The sequence below is a fragment of the Microtus oregoni genome, unplaced genomic scaffold, assembly GCF_018167655.1.
Source record: "Microtus oregoni isolate MIOR12 unplaced genomic scaffold, Mior012 000009F_ref0000495, whole genome shotgun sequence".
Taxonomy (NCBI): Eukaryota; Metazoa; Chordata; class Mammalia; order Rodentia; family Cricetidae; genus Microtus; species Microtus oregoni.
Window position 1 is genome coordinate 15,549,947 of NW_024543068.1, and position 22,670 is coordinate 15,572,616.

Below are 22,670 nucleotides of genomic sequence, written 5' to 3' on the forward strand. Positions count from 1 at the left end.
CAGTGAATGTCTATGTAGACAGCAGCAAACCCAAACCCTATGCACGTGTGTTCGTGTGTTTTCCTACACACCATGAGGTTTCATTAATAAATTAGGCACAGTATGAGGTTAATGGTCATCTGTTGACTCAACCTCAGCGTGTGCATCTCAAGAACTTGAGCTTTTCATGTTGAAGAAATATCTTTTACCATCCCTTCAGTGTGTCTGAGTCACCACTGCCATTACCCTGGAGCTTTAGGCCCTCAGTCAGGGTTTCTACTGCTGTCAAGAAACACCATGATCAAAGAAATTTGGGGAGGAAAGGGTTTATTCAGCTGTTCACCACTAAAGGAAGTCAGGACAGGAACTCAAACACGACAGGATCCCGGAGGCAGAAGCTGATGGTTACTGGCTTGCTCAGCCTGCTTTCTTATAGAACCCAGGGCCACCAGCCCAAGGATGGCCCCACTCACAATGGGCTAGACCCTCCCCCTTCAATCACTAAGAAAATGCCTTACAGCTGGATCCTATGGCAGCATTTTCTCAGCTGAGGTTCCTTCCTTTCAGATGGCTCTAGCAATGTCAAGGGGACACAAAACTAGACAGGGCAGGCCCATTAGGTAAAACAGAAGGTGCCTGAACAATGTGGCATTCTTGCCACAGCGGAGCTAAAACCAAGACAAATGTAGGACTAACTGGTGAACAGAGTATACAGTGAGGGTGCATCTAAAATGATGACGCCTTCCCAGGCAAGCAGGCACCTACGCACAACAGTGCTTCATCTGAAGGGAAGATAGATTCCTGCAGATTCCCATTTTCAGACAGTTGTTGACATATGGAATTGAAACTGAAGTGAAACTATGGCACTATTCACTCAAAAGAAGGTTCAGAATTTTTTGAAAAGATAAAAAGAAACAAAATGGTACTTTGTTCTTTTTTTTTTTAATGTTGGGTGGAGGTGGGGGGAATGGTGGAAGGAGATGAAGTCTCCAAAACTTGGCTGCTACAAGAGCCTGAAGACTATTCAGGCAACAGGATGGACCGTGTGGAGGGGCCTGAGTCTCACTGAGCCAGTCCACTGCCATCCTCCCTCCTACCCACTCAGGTCATCCAGGCAGCACCTCAGGAGCCCCTGTGAGTCCAGGCAGCCTATGTCCTGGACATCAGTAGCGTTAACACTTGCATTCCAGGAGCTTTTCTGACTTCATGAAAAAAAGGCAGGCTGGAGAACAAATCATGATGAAGTTTGGCAAGACCTGTGGGACCGACCGCTGTCCTTCACAACTCTCTTCCAAAGTGCCCCCAAACCCAGAAGGCCTACCAGGGTCAACCTGGCTTCTCTCACTTCCCTGACATTCGTCTAGAGGACCAGGGAGGGGGTGATTTAAGTCAAGGGTGATGTTCCATCTCTGCCAATTTAACTATACTTCCATCACCCTGATCCAAAGAGCACAAACAAAGCCGCTGCAAGTTCTATGGATTTTTCACCCACACCAGTTTTCTGGTTGTCACAGAAGAAGAGACTGATCAAGTGGCCCAGCACACAGTGTGACTGCCCTAGGCCTATGGATGAAGAGGAGTGGAACACAATACATCTATCATACAATACTTTAAGAATTCCTACATTATTTTGGGCAGAACAGGACAAATCCAATAATAACTGGTTTGGTTGCTCCATAAATGAGGATACACATGACAGACAGGAAGGAAATTGTGTCTCCCACAAGAGCCAATGGATACTACATACAAAGTACAGAAGCCTTCGTATTCCGAGAACATCTTTTTAGATATGATGTGTCTCCCAGAAGAGCCAATGGGTACCACATACAAAGAACATTATTCTGCCTCTGGACCCTGAGAACATCTTTTTAGATATGATGCTACATTTAGGTTCAGCCAGGACTTTTGGAACGGTGACAATCACAAACAAGAGTCTGCCACCCACCACCAAAATACCATTATGAAGCCAAGGTGAAGAAAAGGACCCTTCAGGGGGAGGAGCACCCTGTATCTCCTCAGGCTCTAGGCCTGAGGGACCATGTTCATTCAGTTGTGAGGCTAAGTTGTACAGAAAAAAAAATGTGACCTCTGGGGTATTTCTGAGTACACAGTAGCTACCAGTTATATCAGGTCTGTGCCGTGCAAAGTTAATTTCATACTCAAGAGAAAACTCGTCTTATAAATGAGCATCATTGTTGGGCCTGCATCTCATTCCATCACCAACAGATGCCAATTTGACTACTGAAGAGGAAAACTCACTATGTAGAGAGATAACTGTTAGTCTGATTCCTATAGAGGTCTTTTTTTATTGATTTGTTTTAATAGATAAATGATTTGCCAAGATTTCAGTGACACACCAAGTGGAAACCAGAGGATATTGATCATTAGTATGATAGAGTATTTTTCTTTATGTACTAAATTGTACTGCATATAAAGAAGTATGGTCCTTTTTACAATTTAGAAAAGGAAGGGTGGGGAGGAAGGCTCTGGGTCCAAGTGAGAGTCCCTGCCTGGGTATTTAAGGTGAAGAGGCATTGAGGAAGGCACGTGACATCCACCTCTGGCCTTCACACTGCAGACACCAGAGAGAGAGTCAGACAGACAGGGGGAGGGGAAGCAGACAGATGACTATTTCGTTGTGTCTTCTCTCCAGTGAGGAAAGGAGAAAAGAAATGCCTAGGACCAAGCAGCGAGACAGAGGCACTCCCAACCCAGTTCAGTTCTCCTTGACTCTGGAAGCTTATTTTTAACATAAGACTCGGTGAGACTTCATCCAGGAGTAGAAGGCTGAAGCTGTGCAACCTTTTAGACATTTTGACAGGACTCTTGGGATCACAGACACGCTCAAGAGCAGACAGAATTAGTAGTCATGAGACAACTTTGCACTCCAGTTCCAAGTGAGTGAGTGATCCTCCGTCAAACCAGCACTCTGCATGGCAACAATCAGCTTGGACGACAGCCACCTCCCTCAGCACGCTTACCGCCCATGCGTTGTTTTGCGCTCAGGACTGTCCCTGTCTTGTCTTGCACTGTGGCAGGGTGCCTCCTGGGGCACTTCAGGCACGCTCCACCCACTGAAGTGACTCTGGCAATTATGTTAGAGTGATAACTAAGGTCTGAGCTGTTACATGTGATGCACACTTCTTTTGTTCTTTTCTTTCTTTCTTTTTTTTTTTTTTTTTACCATTTCTAAGTGCTTTATGTAGGAGCAACTCATTTAACTTGGCCTCACTTCATGAGATTGGCTCTACTGGTCTCCTATTTTACAGACAGAAAAGCTGAGGTACATGGAAGTCAGCTACTTAGTCCCAGACAGGGGCATTAATAATTTGGCTCTAGAGTTGGGAGTAAAGCATTCTTTACAAAAACACTTTTAAAGCATTTTAAAACACCTAACTGACAAGTAATGTCTGTCTGTCTTTGTGGGTCACAGTGTAATGTTTAGATACATCTACATGCTAGTTACTGATCGGCTCAAGAAAAGGCTATCCACCATCTCAAACACTTATCACTTCTTTGTAATGAAAGCTTTCAACATCCTCCCCTCTAGCTAATTTCCATAGCATGTACAATACAGTTAACCACGGGCAGCCTCGGCACAGAGGCTCATTCCTCTACAGACCCCCACTTACTCCTCCTATCTGGCTGTGACTTTGAGCTCCATCAGCAAATGTTATGTATGTGTAACACCAACAAGTGACTCCCAGTGTGCAGATGACCTGCTGTAGCCCCCACTCTGCTGGGAGAAAACAAGAATCCCACAGGCAGATATGCGCAAACAAGTGTAATGTGTTACCATGAAGCTCTACGGCCAACGCAATTTGAATTTTATATAAGCTTCATGTCACAAAAAGCACTTCTGATTCTTTTCAACCAGGAAATAAGGTTAAAACTAACCAGGCATGGTGGCATCTGGGAGGCTGAAGCAGGAAGACCAACTGCCAATAGTTCAAAGCCAACCTGAACTACACAGACATGGTGAACCCCAGGTAGCCTGGTTTATTTTCTTTTCTCACTAATCGAGACCTGAAGCAAAGCTGCCAGCATCTCCCTCATATCCCTCATCTGCCAAGCAAAAACCCAGAACCACCATAACACCAGCTTCATCCAGTTGCAAAGCAAGGCAGTTGTCAGGTACTCTCCATGATGTATGCAAGCCCCTGCAGTCAGGGCACTGTGACACTATCAGGTCTGAAGAGCTTACCTTAGTTATTCTCTGAGTAGAAGATTTTAAGCAATTTTCTCAGGATAATTCTAAAATGTTTTCTGACAGAAGCACACAGCATACCTACAAGAAGCTGTAATCATGAACATGTCTCTGTTTTGGTGCCTTCCCCTTCAACGAAAAAATTTATCAACACATGCTAGAAAACACTGCCTTGGTATTCTTGAGTATAACTGGCTTCACAGAGTCACTAAGGCCCGAAAGCCCTATGTCACGACTTAACCATTTTTAAACAGACACTAGCCAAGGGCTAGAGACAATACAATAAAAGAAAACATAAAAATAGATAAAAACAAGAAGACCAAGCCTTAGCTCTCTAAAAAATAAGGTATAAGAGATTTATAAAGTTAAAAATTAAAAAACATTTATGTCAGCTTTTCGAAATAAATATTCCAAAGTTCATATTTCTACACTCCCTTAAATTAGATGATTTTCTTGAACTGTTTAGCTAAACTTGCAAACTGATAAATGCAACTGGCGTGCCCTTGAGTCTGCACTTTACTGTCCAATGCTGCATTATAACGTAGCGTCTGCTACAAGAAAGAAGAGATGCATTATATTATAAGAAGTGATGCATTATAGTATCTGCTATAAAGAAGAGATGAATAGTTTTCCTTCCAAACTCAAAATACAAGCTCAAACCAGACTATTTCTTTAAGTCCAAAGACTCAAGACATCACTGAAATATCTGAAAAGAAAAACTAATTTTTTTCTTGACTTTAAAGTTCTGTCTGTTCTGCCAATCTCTTGTAGAAAGGGAAATAAAAGTTAAATATTCGCCACGCCTGGCCTATAAATGCTAGCTACTGAAGAGGCTTGAAGCAGAGGATTACAAGGGCTGCCTAGACTACAGTCATGGTCATGGCCATCTCAAACAACCTTTTCTCAAAGTCAAAAGAGAACTGGGAATGCAGTGCACTGGTCGGGTTTGCCTAGCACACACACCCCAAGTAACAGCACCGTCAGGAAGTCCTAATGGCATGAGAGCAGTGTCCTTTAGGTCTGTCAGAATTTCAGTCAGACCTATAGCTATTTCCACCAGGTACAAGTGACTAACTGGGAAAAGAATGACCGTTCTGGGTAAGTACACATGTAAGTAGGCACTCAGCCCTGTGTTCCAGGACTGTGTGCTCTACTTCCTGTGCACCTGGAGCTATGGGGAGGGGAGGTCAGGTATACTCCACCTACTATGTGCAAAGATCACTTCTGGCTTATTCACAAGAAAGGCAGACAGAAACAAGAAGCCTGCAATGTGTGGAACTGCATTTTATAGCTAGACCACCTCCAGTTAGTAGTTAAGGGAATGTCGGGGAAAAAGGAAGAGAGCTCAGTAATTAAATAGTGCCTAAGAACTTACAAAACATCTGCTCATCATGATGAGAGGGGACTTAGAAAGATGAATGTTTTCAATAAGCCTTCCAATTGTCACATACATGCTGCCCCCAAAGGACTTAGAAAAGGCCTGAGAGCAGCAGCTGTGACTCTGAGGATCCAGCGCTCTGGCCGAGCTCTCCTCTAGGGGTTGAGGTGAAGCATTCTAGTTAGATGTTTTCTTCCAAAGATGATGCTACACAGAAAAGGAGTAACACTGGCCCAGTGCTGAGGTTCAAGCACACTTTTCTGTAAGGGAAAATATTCTGTAAGTCCATCCACACAATAGGTCAGGTTAATTCCAAAGGCCTGGCTAGGAAATTGTAACAAAGTCAGAATATATTTTCCCTAAAGGCAACAAATTCACAAGTAGTTGCAATTCTGGATTTTTTTCTATAATACAAATAGAATTATTAAGAGTAGTAGCTACTATCTTATAGTTGCACCCCATACTTATACCACTCCATAAAATATTTATATTTTCAGCTGCAGGTGAAGGCATTTCTTAGGGAAACAGCAGTCAGAATGTATGCCCATCCACGGGACGAACTAATGCAACACTCTGCTCATCACCAGCAGGTACTCTAGCGCTCTGGGAAAGTCCGTCATATACTGATGGGCTAAAATAATCTTACATGCTTTATAGGAATGTTCCTGTACTTCTTCAAAGTTCCCAAGGGAGCTAGCTTTGAGGGAATCTGGGTTTATAAACTTTGGTGAGCAAGGCCTTCACATTTAATTGCTTTATAAACTACGTTTAGACATATTTTTCCTTTTGGTTCTTTAAACAATCTTGCTCAGTTCGTTCATCTCAGTCTTTACCACAGCACTGGGTAGATCTTACGACGCTGATCTGCATTAACTGCATAAACTTACTGATCAACTGCTCCAAGATTCATAATTTTTGAGTAACAATGCTGAGTGCATACAATATGACACCATTATTAGGAATTCTATTTATATGAAAATTCATTTGTATTTCATCAAGGAGTTTTTGCTGATTTGCTTCTTTTCCATACATATTTCCACACATTCTATACATACTCCTATCTTCAACAATGGGTTGTGAAGGTATTCAATATTCTCACATTGTAAGTTGTAATGCCAGGAACAGTGTAACCTATATAAAGGTGTTTAAGCCTTTTGTTTCTTTGTTTTCTCTTTGTGCAGCCCTGGCTGTCCTGGAACTCACTTTGTAGACCACGCTGGTCTTGTACTCAAGAGATCTGCCAGCCTCTGCCACCCGAGTGCTGGGATTAAAGATGTGGTGATATTTAAGCTTTCAAAAGTCAAGTCATGTTGCCAACACCCAAAGGAAAATGGGAGAGAAAACATTAACTGGGCATGTGGCAAATATGCAGAGCATCTATCTACCTTTGATAAACCAAAGACAGGGTTGCTTTTCTTGCAGAGGAACATTTCTCCACATCCATGAATTCTACATCTGTGGGTTCAACCAACAGCAAAATAAAGATATTCCTGGGTAAAAATTTCAGAACCAGAGAGGTGGCTTGGCTGTTAAGAGTACTCACTGCTCTTGATAAGGAGCCAGGTTCGATTCCAGCACCCACAGGGTGGGCTCACAATCACCCAAAAGCCCAGTTTTAGGGAATCTGCTACCCTCTTCTGATCTCTGTGGACACCAGGCACTCACAGAGTGCACATATATACAGGCAAGCAAAACACTCATACACTTAGAATAAAATAACCTAAGAAAAAAGTTCTAGTTGCCCTGAACATGAATAAGCTTCTTCTTGCCATAGCTATAAACAATACAGCCTAACAACTATTGACAGCGCGTATGCTGTATTGGGTGCTGCATGTTACGCAGACTTAAGCATACAGTTGCTTCACATAGGGAACTGTGCATTCTGGGGTTTGGCATGGGAAGGTCCTGGAACCAATTCCACTAGAATACCAAGAGACAACTGGCTCATAAGGATGAGAAGAGAAATTCTGCAAAACAAGAGCAAAGTGCAGGGCAGAGAGTGGGATGATTTCCACAGCACAGCTTCTCCCATTTCCAAAACCATCTTTAAATTATTATAGAGAACAAAGGGGAATAAACAACTTTCAATAATTCCAAAGGGTCTCCACAAACAATTCCTATCAAAAACATCTGTCAAAGATAGCACACTGTGGAATTTTTCAAGATTGACTATAACCAAGAAACCTGTAAATGCAACATGCCCAGCAGCCTAAACTTGGAATCAATGGACCTTCCCCAAACTACTCCATCCTCTGTACTGAAATGCTTTCTGATGTGACGGCCAGGAAGCCTTAGCAAACCTAAGTGTAACTACAAGTAACTGAGACATCTGGTGATTACAACTGTTTAAGCAAATAAAACCATAGAAGTAAAAGTATTCATTCATCCAAGAGAATCTGCAAAACACGCATCCTTTACATCATTCAGAGGATGTTGGGGACTGTGGACCCCCAGAGACCCTGAATTTCCTGTAAACAACCTGTTTTCCTGTGTTTGCAGCTGCTCTGAGCACAAAACGGGAGTGGTTTCTGGTGGGCTTGCAGCTGAGAGTTAGGTGTGGCCATTAGTCAAGGGGACACTATATAAGCTGCCCTGGAACACAATAAAGATGGCATTCTTGATTAGAGGGGGCATTCTTGGTGTTCTTGTTTCAGGGATGGGGTGTGTGTGTGTGTGTGTGTGTGTGTGTTTCGATCTCCTCGCGAACCATACCATAGAGCAGGCAGCGCCCTACAAGAGGATATCATTTAGGGACTACACTCAACCACAATCCCCAACTCAGGTCTGAGAGAATTATTATGTGAAAAGTGACTTGTGAGATCTCCATACTGTTTGATTTATATGTGGTTTTCCAAGTAAACCTAACCACTCTGGAAAGAGTGTGGAATGTTCTACACTAAGAATTCTCTTGTTTACTATCTCCTTTGATAAACCCGTGACATTATGATACAGCCATCCCTTCCACAAAAGTTTAATCAGTCTAAATAAATCCATGGGTAAATCACGGCTGAATCTCCATATGCAAATAAATGGACCAGAAGCTATCTCACAGTCTAACTTCAACACCTTCACACTTGTTGATGTATTCAGAGTAAGGGAAGTTAAACATTCATTAAAGATCTGTCAACATAACATCAGTGCTATAGAATGGCAGGTAGGTTCTTTAGTTACCATACCTTTAAAAAAATGCCATTTGTGTTCGACAGAATTACCTTTTTTTTTTTAAACATTTTATTTTTTATTTATTTATTTAACTTTATTATGTTCGTTGGTGTGAAGGTGTCAGATCTCGTGGAACTACATTTTCAGACAGTTGTGAGCTGCCATGTGGGTGCTGGGAATCGAACCCGGGTCCTCTGGAAGAGCAGTCAGTGCTCTTAACCGCTGAGCCATCTCTCCAGCCCCCGACAGAATTACCTTATACACATAATATAATGAGACCCTGCTTTCCCACAGAAGTATAACTGTTCTTATAGATAGTACACTATGCAATCAGGAAAATGTCATAACATAATAGCTCAACTTAGGGCTTCAAATTATGATAAACTTTTATAGTCACATCAAAAAAATCAAAACTGTCAAGCAGAAAAATTTTAATCTTAATACACAAAGATTAGAGTATCGAGTCATTTGATTACATTCGTTTCATTAAAATTCAGTGAAGTGGATTGTAAGCTAAAGTCCTAATATAAAATAAAAACCAGTAAGATTCATAAATGAGAAGTACACAGCACTCACTCCTAAGACTCTGACCATAACCCACACATCTTTACAGCACAGTTGCCCTAAACTCACTCACTCTGTCTGCAACAGAGTGGTTACCCCATAATCCAGGTCTACTTTTTAAGAGAAAGAACTAAAACTGGGTAATGTAATGTTCATTTAAAGTGAATTATCTACCCCCCCTCCCGGGGGGTACAAAGCATGGCCCAGTTTTAGTACTTTCTCTTCAAATGTAATTCCCCCACCACCAGAATTTCCATTAGAGCCCCTTGGACATACCCGGTGCATCACAGCTTTACCCACTGACTGGCTCACCAGTTACCCCTGGGCACACATTAGTCTCAAGCACTTTCCTAAGGGATGCTTATACAGTAATAAATATGAACTGTTCTCCCCGGGCGCCCTCAGGACGACTAATCTGGTTCCTTATCTCACGCTAATCCTTTGAAGAAAGTAGTTATTATCTTCAATTTTACAGATAACAAACTCAGGCTATAAAATCATCTGCCCATAGCTAGTAAAAAGACAGAAACAGGATTATACCCTGTCTGTCCCTAACGTCTGAGACGTTTTGCTTTGTTAATTATATTTATTTACTTACACTGCTCACATGGAGGCTACAGGACAACTTGTGAGTCGGTTCTCTCGCTCCACCTCGCAGGTCCCAGGAATCAAGCTGAGGTTATTGGGCTTGGCAGCCAGTGTCTACCCACTGAGCCATCTCTCTATCATGGTCTGAGTTGTTTAATCACCAACTAGATGGTCTAGACCAAGGCAAGATTTCTCAACTCATCCCCCAGCCCCAGTAAAGCCCTCCAAAAAAAAACAAAAAAAAAAACAAAAAAAAAACACACTTTTAGATATTTTCTTCTGCCAATCATGTTGGCCCCTTGAAATTTTAATACCATGGATATGCTTAATATCTGTATATACTGGGTGTACGCCTCTCTGTACTTTTTATTTTAAAAAACAAGGTCTATGTCACATACACTCAAGAACTAATTGTTGTTCTCTCGATGGCTGTCTCTGGGAATGCGTGCTCTGGGATGGCTTCTCAGGTCTAGCACTACTGACACTTTAGTTCAAACAACTCTTGGTGTGGGGTGCTATCCTGGGTATCATGGGATGTTAAAACTATCCTCAGCCTGTATCCAACAGAAGTCCATGACACTGCCCAAGACAAAATCATGTTAAAATTTTCCCCAAAAGGAGCCTAGGCAGTTTGGATGCTCACCTTACTAGACCTGGATAGAGGTGGGCGGTCCTTGGGCTTCCCACAGGTCAGGGAACCCTGATTGCTCTTTGAGCTGATGAGGGAGGGGGACTTAATCGGGGGAGGGGGAGAGAAATGGGAGGCAGTGGCGGGGAGGAGGCAGAAATCCTTAATAAATAAATAAATTTAAAAAAAAAAATTTCCCTAAAAGCCCCTATCCTGGAAACATGCAGCCAGGTGTAAGGACTGCCAATTCTGGGCTTGTCCATAACAAACACAATGACGGGACACACACACGGCACATGCATCTCTACAGTTAGGATGAAGCTGCAGGCATAACGGAAGCAGTGGGGGCAAGACGGTCGTAACTAGTTTAAACACAGCAGGGAAAGAACCCTACATTAGACCAGTAACTGAAAGGACATTAAAGTTTAATAGCTCCATTTACCAAGTGTCACAGAACAAGGCTAACCCCCACCCTAAATGATCAGTGAGACAAATGATCTCACTGTAAGTATATGAGGCCATAACTAAATCCCAGGAGAGCAGTGCATTCTACAAATGGACTTGCACAGTATCCATATAATATGCTAGACAAGAAGCAAAGCCAGAATTAAGAACACACAGATGGTGACGGAAATGACAGCTCTGAGTTCTAGATTCAGAACATACACTGAGAACACCTAGGGGGCACTTAGAGCATCACAAATCAGTCAGAGGTCGGCTTTCAGAAGCAGATTTATAAGAAGCATCCCACATGGTTACATGTAACAGAAGGACTGAAAGTGACTGGGACGGGAGCCCTGATGTCGAAAGGAAATAAATGGCAGAGGCGATCTGAAATCCTGCGCCGGTGCCTCACTCCCAGCAGCCTGAATCTCCGTTTCTAAACGTGAGTGAAGTTCCTCCACTCACAGACTAGGCTGAGGGTTACATCAGAAAACTTGAAAGGAGGTGATGTATGCGTACACAACAGCATAATAAATATTTGATGCTTTTAATAAAGTTAACACTCCATAGTGACAAAATGAAGACCAACAAACAGATCTCTGACCACATATGGTTTAGATACTGCAGAGGCGCTTAAAAATAGATGCCAACCGCTAACATTTGTGGACTGAATACGGATGTATTAGTCTGATGACTGAGCAGTAGTGAATGGAAAATTGATGAATGATTCTGTAACACAGTAAAGAATTAATGTTCAAACAAAAACACTAGAATTTCCATTAAAATACAAGAATTCCTTGCAGTAAGGGACAGGACAAAACTGTCCACATTTCCAATGGTATTAATACATGGTATTAATACGTAAAATCAATATTATTGTGTAAAGCAATTATAGGAAGAAAACAGGATAACCAAAGAAGAGAAAACTGGGGCTAATGAGATGGCTCAGCAGGTAATGGTGCTTGCCACCAAGCCTGACAACCTACATTATCTGTAGAATCAAGATGGAAGAAAAGGACTGGGAGACAGAGGCAGGCAGAACTGAGTTCTAAACCAGTCTGAACTACATAGTGAGACTCTGTATCAAACAGGAAGGAAAGGAGAGTGGGAATGAGAGAGAGAAGAGGGGAGGGAAAGAATCACCTCCACAACATAGTTGACTTCTGACTTCCTCATGTGCCTGTCATATGCACACACACAAAGAGTAACAAGAGTGTACACTGTAGCAAGACTCAAAGTTCTTCAGTTATTTCTCTGGGATGGAAAAAGAGCTAAATTAAAGGAGAACTAAGCAGGAAACACACACAAGTAACAGGCTAAGACCTCCTAGGATAAGCCTAGTTGCATCGGACCTCAATCACAAAAAGGCTTTCCCTGCTGGTGTACTTAGGGAGGTTTGATTTGGAGTTTTTCAAGACACATGCCCAGAATTGTCCCCCAGATATTGATGCATTGAAGTGGAGCAAAACAGAACCTCAGACAAATTAATTCCTAGTTACAAATTATTTTTCATTATTTTATTTTAAAGAAAGGTAACGACTGCTCTGTGCTATGAATAATTGTGTAGAAGACCATGCCTTGCTCCTCAGGCCAACAATCCTCAGGCAGAATATCATAATAAACTACAAAGTCAAAACAACAACCGGAGCAACACCAAAGTTCCCTAATACTCTTCTAAGGCAAAAGAATAATCCCCTAATTTAAAAGGAAACAGAACAAAGAGTGGTCTGCCTTCTCCCAGGGCTAACCTCACTCTAACTGTGCTGTGGTGCAGATTTTATCTCCTGGAAAAGAGAACCGAGAGGCTCACAGGAACTGAGGGCAGGGGATGCAACCAAGGGTGGAGTTTCAAACATCACATGAGGAGTTCTACTCCTTCTTCCCAATAAACAGCCAGGGAAACAGGTAGGTATAATTAGCTGAAGGCCACAGGTCAATGCCTGGAGTAAAGAGAGGGGCTGGGCTGTGTGATTTTACCTAGATGTGTTTAAGGAAGAAAAGCAAAGGAGACACAGATCCTGAGTGACACTGACAAAGCCTAAGTGTGACATTTGACAGTAAGAGAGAAAGATCACGAAATCAACGGCAAAGGAGGAGAAATTTACAAAGGAGGAGAATTACGTTATTATAAATGAGAATTCTGCAAACTAACTTTGGACAATAAAATACAGCTGAGGCTTGCAGGAGCAATAGAGACTGAGGGGAGGGGAGCGGCACAATGAAGCAAAAATTATTCTGTGAAGCAGAATAATTCATTCGGCCTTGACTTTTAAAATGTCAACTGGGAAAGTGGGCTAAAGAGATGGCTCAGCAGTTAGGAGCACTGATTGATGCTCTTGTGGAGGACCTCGGATCAATTCCCAGCACCCATCAAAGTTACAACCATTCACAGCTCCAGTTCTCGGGACCTCATAACCTCTCTGACACCTGTGGGTACCAGGCATGAATGCAGTACACATACATACATATAGGCAAAGCATTCAATACACATAAAGATAAATCTTTAAAAAAAATGAAAAAAGGGCCTGGAGAGATGGCTCAATGATTCAAAGCTCTGGTTGCTCTTCCAGATGTCCCGAGTTCAATTCCCAGCAACCACATGGTAGCTCACAACCATGTATAATAGAATCAGATGCCCTCTTCTGGTGCACAGGCATACATGCAAGTAGAGCATTCATATACATAAAATACATAGATAAATCTTTGCTGGGCAGTGGTGGTGCACACCTTTAATCCCATTACTCAGGAGACAGAGGCAGGTGGATATCTGAGTTTGAGGCCAGCCTGGTCTACAGAGGGAGTTACAGGAAAGCCAAGGCTACACAGAGAAATCCTGTCACAAAAAAAGAAAAATAAATTAAAAAAAAATAAAGGTATGTAGCACCTAGTACAGCCAGCATTAAAAAGTCAGTTGGAAGGGAAAGAATGGTTAACTATATCTGGATCCTGGGTTGGGAAATCTGTCTGGAAATGGTTTTTAAAAATAACTGGGGAAGTCTGACACGGACTAGACAGTTCATCTTAGCAGATGACTGTCAGCTACTTTCAGTGTGGTGTGAGTATTACTACTGTGATCATCATTAAAAGAAGATGAAGCCCAGGGTCAGGGGTCACAGTACATACTCTCAAACAAGTCCCACAGACTTGTTAAAACACCATATGTACAAACTGACTGTATAGTCCAAAAAATAGGATTTTCAAAGTACAAATGTAATCTAGATGGAGGCACAAATGATCACACAGCATCTTGTAACTTTCCTGTTCATCTGAAAGTCATGAAGACAGTAGAAAAAATAGTTAAGCTTATTTTTCAATAACATATATGCTTCAATGTTGCTGTGCCAATGGAGTAATAGACAAACTTAAATATCTTTTTGATAATATAATATATAATCTTTTTAGATTAGCTGTACTTTTTATCTTTTTAAAACATTTCATTTCATGTTACCAAAATGCCAAAAGGAAAACAAATTTTAGGATCCTTTTGATCACCTGCCAAGTTCACTTTGTTTCTGCCACGGGTTCAGAGGTACCTGTGGAAACGACGTCTAACACAGCATAGCTGGAGCGTGAATAAGAGAAAATAGGGCTCCTGCGAACGGTAACTGCATTTACTCAACAGTTTGTTTTTATGTCCTCTGACTGTTTCAGATACTGGCCCACGATGGTAGTCTTAACAGCACAAATCATATTCTCAGATTCAAAAAGTGACTCACTGAGAAACTAACACTACACTGAATATGCAACAATGAAATACCAGACAACAATAAGACATTATACCCCAAAGCATTTATTCTTTTAATGAACAATTATTTCCTCAGAACAAGGATCCATTTGCCTGATAAGAAGGTAATGAAACCAGAATAGCACAAAGAACAGAGCTGGAGACCCAGCATAGGCATACAAGCACATCTCCTGCATGTATGGACTATGAACTACCCACCCACCCCCACCCACCCCCAACCCACCCCCATCCTCACCCCTAATCTACTCCCCTACCCACCCTCCCTGCAAGAGTGGACTACCTTCCTCCCTCCCTGCATGAATGGACTACCCCCTTCCCCCTCCCTGCAAGAGTGGATTACCCTCCTCCCCCCCCCTTCATGGGTGGACTACTCCCTCCTCCCTCCCCTGCATGAAGCATCCTAGGACAAGAACACTTAGGACACTGAAGGAATTCATTACCTTAGTCTCATCACCTCTAATTTATAAATTAAGAAAAAAGCAGCTTATATAGGAAGGCACAGGCACCCATTCTGCCAAGAATAAGGTATCAAGACTTTTCATTTTGGAGTCTTCATTTTGCACAATTCTGCATGTGCTGAATGTCTGTTTTCAAACAGCTTATTACTACAGGACAGTAGTGCACAGTTCAAAAATATTCCGAATATTCTTCCTTTCTGCCCAGTCTAAAATGCATCAGTCACAAACATAATATCTCTGAAAAGATATATGTGGAATATTGTTATAAATAGTACAAATCTGCAAAGACAACAATCCTGGCCCATTAAGGGAAAAGAGTGAAAACCACAAGTTAAAGATGATAGAGCACAGAGTTCTGGGATGGATCCTGGAGCAGAAATGGCAACTGACAAAATCCACACAAAACTCGTGGTCCATTAATATCCTGCACCAATGCTAATGTCTTCATTTGATAAACACATTGTGGTTATGCAACACTTTGATATAAAAGGAAGCTGGAAAAGGTACATAGAAATTGCACAATATTATAACTTTTCTATAACCCTAAAATTATGTCAAATGGAAAGCTTTACGGAGGATAACAGGTGGCTGGCCCTGTTTGGCTTATGTCTAGACAACAGGGTAACAAAGGGAGAGGGAGGAAAAGAGGATGGGCGGCGGGCTCCAGGATCCAAGCTTCTCAAATTGTGACTAGGTTTCCTGGCTGCGCCCACATCAGCTGGCTCTCAGGGCTCTGCTTGGCTTACACAAAGCTCTACAGAATGGGACTTTCTTTCCCCACGCCCAAAACCTCGGGAAGGAAACAGCTTGTTTTCCCTGGGCTTTTTCTTTCTTATCTTAACAAAAAGCAAGAGTCTGGCATCAGCTGCAAGTTCTGAGAATCAGAACCTCCGAAGACCAAAGAGGAGTGCAGATGGCTTTCCAGTGCTACCAAAGAACACATATGCATACCCCCAGCTTCCCAGGGCACCTGAGGGGATCAAAGTCCCCCACTCACTCCACTGGGCTCTGGTAAAGCTCACCTGCAACCTGACAAAGTCAAGAAGAGGTCTACAAAACATCCTCTGGGGTCTTGGCTTCCCCTGCTCCTGTACCCAGGAGTTCAAGCACATCCAGACAATGCTTCGCGTCTCCCCCAAGCACACTTAGAGACAGGGAAAATCATCTGACTTAACCAAATAACATAATAAGCAACGTCATCTCAGAATTAACAATTACAAAACTAGAAAAACAAAACAGATCAAAGTTGCCATGCGATGGTATATCCGTGCAGCAAAGAGCTTTAATTGGAACTAAGTTTGAATGAAAAGGTACTGTGAAAGAATCTTGCCATTATCAAAGACAAAAATTTTACTGAAATGTTTTATTCAATATTCCATTGACTAAGCAGCTTATGACAATGCCACCTGTGTTAAAAGAGCTGCACGGGGAGAGAAGGGTATACTGGGCTGTGCTCTCGACACAGCTGATGGCAACTTAAGTCTGCATTAACCTTTGGGAGGACAACTTGGCAAACTCTGACCACTCTCTCCTTTTCAAAACAGTCTTTCCTTTGGCTCTACTCCTCTTCATTTTCCTGCCATTGTAACCTTCTTTGCCCATTTTTAGATGCTATTGGGTCTTGGAGTTCTGTCCAATGATATTTTCTTCTTAATTAGTTTTAGGATCGCTCTACAACACAGTATTTATATGCCAATAACTTCAAGTAAATAACTTTTACCCCACATTTCTCTCTTGAACATTCCTCTTCAACATTGTGAACTCCAGTTCTCCGGTCAGTCACAAAGATGCCCTCCGTATGGCTCACAGTCTGACATCGACAGTCAATTCGCTTTCCCATGCACGAAGGAAAGCACTGCATACCTGGATCCCGCTCAGACCTGGACTCTCTGCATCTCCCTCTCACTCTCAACACCCTGTACTTCAACAGGTTACAAAGACCCTACAGGATGGATCTCAACTTTCAGCCCCTCCTCCATCAGCACTCACCCTTTCCTATCCCTAGGAATTTAGACCAAAGAGCTACAATGTTTAATTACAAAAATATTCCCCCTGAAGTTTTTTAAAAAGTGAAAATATTTGACCTATAATCAAGAAGGGGATTTGCCACAGTAACACATCACACTGTGGTCCCTCTGGAAGCTATTAAAAACTCATGTTCCTGGCTGGAGAGATGGTTCAGTGGTTAAGAGCGCTGGCTGCTCTTCCAGAGGTCCTTAGTTCAATTCCCAGCAACCACATGGTGGCTCACAACCATCTGTAATGAGATCTGGCGCCCTCTTCTGGCGTGCGGGCATACATGGAGGCAGAATGTTGTATACATGATAAATAAACAAACAAACAACAACAAAAAAAAAACCCTTATGTTCCCTCATGGAAACATCAGTCAAAAGAAACCAAAAAGTTCTAAAACACTGCAAAGCAAACTGAACTATTTGGGGGAGGGGGAGGGAGGGAGAGGGGAAGAGAGGGGGGAGGGGGAGGGAGGGGGAGAGAGGGGGAGGGGGAGGGAGGGGGAGAGAGGGGGGAGGGGGAGGGAGGGAGGGAGAGAGGGAGGGAGGGAGGGAACATAAATATATAGGCACCCACACAAACTAGAAAAGGGCATTGGATTCCTTGGAGCTGGAATTATAGGCACTTACAAGCTGCCTGCTATGTTTGTTAAAGATGAAATACCACAGTTTCAGAAACCACTGTAAGCCATAAAAATCATTTAATTGTTGGAAAACTAAAGGAGTTTCTGTTTCTTTTCCAGCCTGTGAACACACAGATTTAATCAGGAAGTCTATCAATTCACTGACCTGACAAGTTAAAATTTCTGGCCTTTTACCAATGAGAACTTTTAGACAGAGGAGCTGAAATTAGCACTGTCCACTTGACTCCGGTTTTGCATCCCATGCCTTCTTCTGTAGATCCCTATGTCTGACCACTTATTTAAGGAGATATCTCTAGAATTCGTGTGGTGATTTGTTTTTTGCTCTTATTAAGAACATTAAACCTTGTCATTTTTAGCCAGGCAGTGGTGGAGCACACCTTTAATGTCAGCACTCTGGAGGTGTAGACAGGTGTTTCTGCTGAGTTCAAGGCCAGCCTGGCCTACAGAAGGAGTTCCAGAACAGTCAGGGCCACACGGACAAACTCGGCCTCAAAAAAAACAAACAAATAAAAACATTCCTTATAGGCCCACATATTTGAATGCTTTGTCACCAGAAAGTGAACTGTTTGATAGGATTAGAAGGATTAGGAGGTGTGTCCTCCTTGAAGGAAGTGTTACTGGGGGAGGGCTTTGAGGTCACAAAAGTCCCTGCCAGTCTTAACTCTCTCTTTGCCTTTGGATCAAGAGGTAGCTCTCAACTACTTCAGCACCATGCCTGCAATGCCTGCCACCAAGTCTGCTGCCATGATGATCATGGACTAAGCTTTTGAAGCTGTATGCAGGCCCCAATTAAAGGCTTTCTCTTATAAGAGGTGCAGAGGTCATGTCTCTTCACACAACAGAGCAGCGACTAAGACAGTAAGTTACGGACATGTCTAGATCACTCCTAAGCATCTGAACAGACCATTAGCTAGAGGGTTTGATTTTAATTAATTTATTTGGAGGCAGGGTCTCATATAGCTCAGGCTGGCTCAAGCTCTGTGTAGTTGAGAAGGATGGCGGTGGACTTGAGCTCCTCCTGCCTCTGCCTCCTGAGTGTTAAGAGTCTTGTAACCCCAGGTCTGGTTTGTGCGCTTCCAGGGACTGAACTCAGGGTATTATTATGCTATACTTCATAAGCATACTGTCAAATGAATTACATCCTCAGCCCCTGCTAGTTAGGGCTCTAAAGACACCAATCATAAGAGAACCATACTGTATGAAGTATGAGTTTTTAGTCATCTTTAAAATTTCTGAATCTTTAGGAAAGAAAATTACTTGAGGGCTTCAAAGCAGTCTTTACAGATGATAAAGGTCAACTACAAAAATGAGTAATGACAGCAACTAGGAAAGTTAGAATCATAAATGATATATGAATGATAAACTTAAGATAATCACTCCACAGGGTACTTAGCATATATTACTTTATATATTGTTATATGCGTATAATTGTGCAAGGTTGTACACACAAAACCCACACGTTGTCTGGAGTCATCCCAGCATATGATTTTGCAGCCACAGAAACTAACAACCCTGCCAGACAATACAACCTCCTAGACATCCCCTCTGCACCCAAGTATTCCAGATCAGTTTGGTGGTCAGCCTAAAGAAGGTCCACATATGTAATACAGTTCTCAGTCAACAAACACTTATTCAAAGAAGACACTGAATATTTATTCTATCTGGCCCCTGCCCTCACTGAATTGATAAGTACCGTGTAAAATACTCATGAAATATGTCACACATGAGCAAATCAAGGTTCAGGAAAGTAATCTTGCCCAAAGAGCACAAATCAACAGCAAGGCCAAGATCAAAATCATGATAACACCTATTTCCCACCCAACCCCCAAAAAAGCTACCCTATACTTCCCAAAAATCTCACACATGACAAGTCATGCCCATTACCATTAGAACAATATAAAAGGGGTAAACAAGGAGAACAGAAGATAATCAGATAACCAGGAAGCTTTTTTTTCTGATTTCCACTACTTAGAAATTAATTGTAGAAACTGTATCCTACCCCTTTGAAAGACCCACAAAAGCTGAAAGGGTGTGTGTGTGCGTGCGTGTGTGTGTGCGCGTGCGTGCATGTGTGCATGTGTGTGTGTGTGTTTACAGGGATCCTGAATGGTGACTCTGGCTTCAAAATGTTCTGTATTAATCCCAGTTCACACCTACCTACAGCAATAAAACGAGTCACAATGGCTCAGCCACATGAGGATACTTAGCAGGGCTCAGAACCTGTACACAGGCTCAGTAAAGTCACCATCACCTGCAACTATTACTGGAAGAACACATGAATAATAACCATGCGTGAGGTTTTAATACAGAAGGCAGAATTTTGCTTTAACTTGGATATCTATGTCACACTATCTCAATACTAGATATCTCAATCCTATAGCACTAGCCTGTTTCCTAAAAAGGTACAAGTCCTCTTTGCTGACTCCCCAACCATGAACTCTGATCATTCATCATCATCCCTACAATCAGAAAGAACACTTGTTGCTGCTTATGATCCCTAGGCTAGACTTTTAAGTTCCCTGACAGAAGAAAGGGAGTCCTGTTCATTTCCTAATCATCTCATGTGCCTTGCACTGCTCTAAGCCCCGAGAAAGCAGCAATGAACACAATGAAGCCCCCACCTGGCCAGAGCGCATAGTCTATTATTAGCTTACACAGTGTAACAAGGTGACAAAACATTAAGTACATGTATCATCCAGCAGAAAATGTTAGTTAGAAAGCAGGCAGAAGAGTTCGGAAGCGCTATGTTACTTATCCGGGAAAGTCTCACATGCCAGAAGCCTGAAATAATCTAACCAAAGCAAGCCACACAACTATCCAGGAAGGGAAGAGTCTGTGTCGTCGTCTTAGTGCCCTCCCGCCCCTCCCCCCCCCCCCCCCAAGAGTAGGAAGAACAAGTGTAGACGGCCCAGGGCACAGCAACAACACTTCAGCTGCTAGGAAGATTACGAAGCAGGTGAACTGCGTGTAGACACGGCAGAGGCAAGCGGGAGAGCTAAGCAGAGGAGCCGTTCCCCTAGTCTCGTCTGTGGTTCAGTTAATTCTACAAAGAGGCTTACGACACAAACCTTACAGCGGCACGGCAACAAATCCTGACCTCCGGACAATCATTTTGTCTTAAACCTACAACCTGTCAGGACACAAGAGACGCCAGCTCTGAAAGCCCTGTGAGCCTGAGGATCCCCACAACCAAAGCCACAGGAGCTGCTCATTAACGACATCATATCCCTGGAAGGTACAGTGAACCTGGTCGGCCAAAATAAATTCAAATTATAACATTTGGTGATAAATTTTCCGATCTTGACAAGACTGAACAAGTCCTGTAATAAGCCATCGGCGTTTTTAAAAATAGCTCCTTTAAGCTCGTGTAAGTTCCTTCAAATACATTTCTATGAGAAATCAGAATCTGCTTGGCAATGTGACATTTAGCACGCACACTCACCATCCCCCAAGGCATGTTCCTGCCAGTTAGTGATACTGAGCAATGAGGCAAATAGGCTGTCCTAACTTGTGGCACTTATTATACTCCTCTTCCCGGATTTTCTAACCCAGCACCTTGAAGAACCACGAAGTTAACAGAAATTCCCTGAAAACGAAAGTTACTATCCTTCCTTCCAAATTAAAATTTGAAAGCTTTATTTTCTCAAATGCCCCAACCTAAAATACAGTGCTGTTTTGCTTTGTTAGAAATGTGCTAACATTTTTCAGGAAAACATCTTTTAAAACTTTCTAGAGAGGTGGCTCACGCTGGTAATCCCAGTAACTCTAGGGCCTGGACCACACAGCGAATCTCGGGCCAGCCTTGGCTATAGAAGGAAACAGTCCGGGAACACCAAAACACTTCAGAGAAACTGGCCCTAGTGCACCAAGCAACAGGCGGTACTTTCCTTTTCCCTGCCAGTCAAAGGCCTTGAACCAACGCAAACAAATGGGTGAAATGCCAGCCAGGTTCCCCTGTCTCCCCGCTCCCTGCCCGCAGCGCTGGCCTGGCAACACTACAGCCCCTCGTCGTGGGGCTGAACCGAATGGAACCCGCACCCAACCGACGAGCGGTTTGCAGAAGCTCGAGCCCGCTCGGGGTTCCCCCCGGGCCAGGGAAGCGAGTGCGAGCCGGGACACCCCGCGACTCTGCTCCAGGCGGAGCGCGCACGGCCTCCCCCAGGCTGCGCACAGCCGGGGCCGAGGTGCGGGTGGGGATGCCCCGGAGAGTGGGGCAGGAAAGGTAGCCCGAGACCGGGGAGGACCGGGGACCCCGAGGGAAGGCCTCGGGCGCAATTTACGCAGACCCGGCGCGTGAGGAAGCGGGAGCCGGCCGGGGACCGGCGGGAGGGAGGTGCTGAAAAGAGGGGAAACCCGGGAAGGAGAGCGGGGCGGGGGAGGGGAGCGTTCGTCCGCCGCCCGGACCGCCGCACACCGGGAGGACAGGGGCGCGACCCCCGAACCCCCGAGGTGCCCCCCCAGAGGCGATCGCAGCGCGTCCCCGCCTCCACTCACCATGTAAAGCGTGAAGGGCAGGCCGAGCAGAAAGAGCCACAGGTAGAGGTGGAGCGCGTTCACGAAGGTGGCCTGGTGCGGGTCGTAGTACCAGCCGCCACTGAGCGCGGCCCACACCCCCTGCCGGAGGATCTGCAGCGTCTGCGACCCCATCCCCACCCGGCGTCGCCGCCGCCGCCGTCGTCGTCCCCGCCCGGGCCCCAGCTTCGGCCTCGTCGCCTGCTCGCCCAAGGCCCAGTCTAGCCCCCTCCCGAGCTCCAGGAGAGCGGCCCGGAGCCGCGGCGCTCGCTGGTGCTGCTGCTGCACGAGGAGGAGGAGGAGACGATGGAGGAGGAGGCGGCAAGCGGTGGGGCGGAGAGCGGCGAGG

General features: G+C 43.8%; 1 protein-coding gene across 6 annotated transcripts in view; it reads right to left on the reverse strand.

Annotated features, from left to right (window-relative positions):
- The window catches only part of Pcnx1 (pecanex 1), a 143,251-nt gene extending 120,795 nt beyond the window's left edge, over window positions 1-22,456 (reverse strand). For all 6 annotated transcript variants that reach the window (XM_041657903.1, XM_041657902.1, XM_041657901.1 and 3 more), the window contains exon 1: window positions 22,304-22,456. In XM_041657903.1, coding sequence (XP_041513837.1) covers window positions 22,304-22,456 — 153 coding nt within the window. The remainder of the gene's footprint in view (window positions 1-22,303) is intronic.
- Window positions 22,457-22,670: the final 214 nt, after the last annotated feature.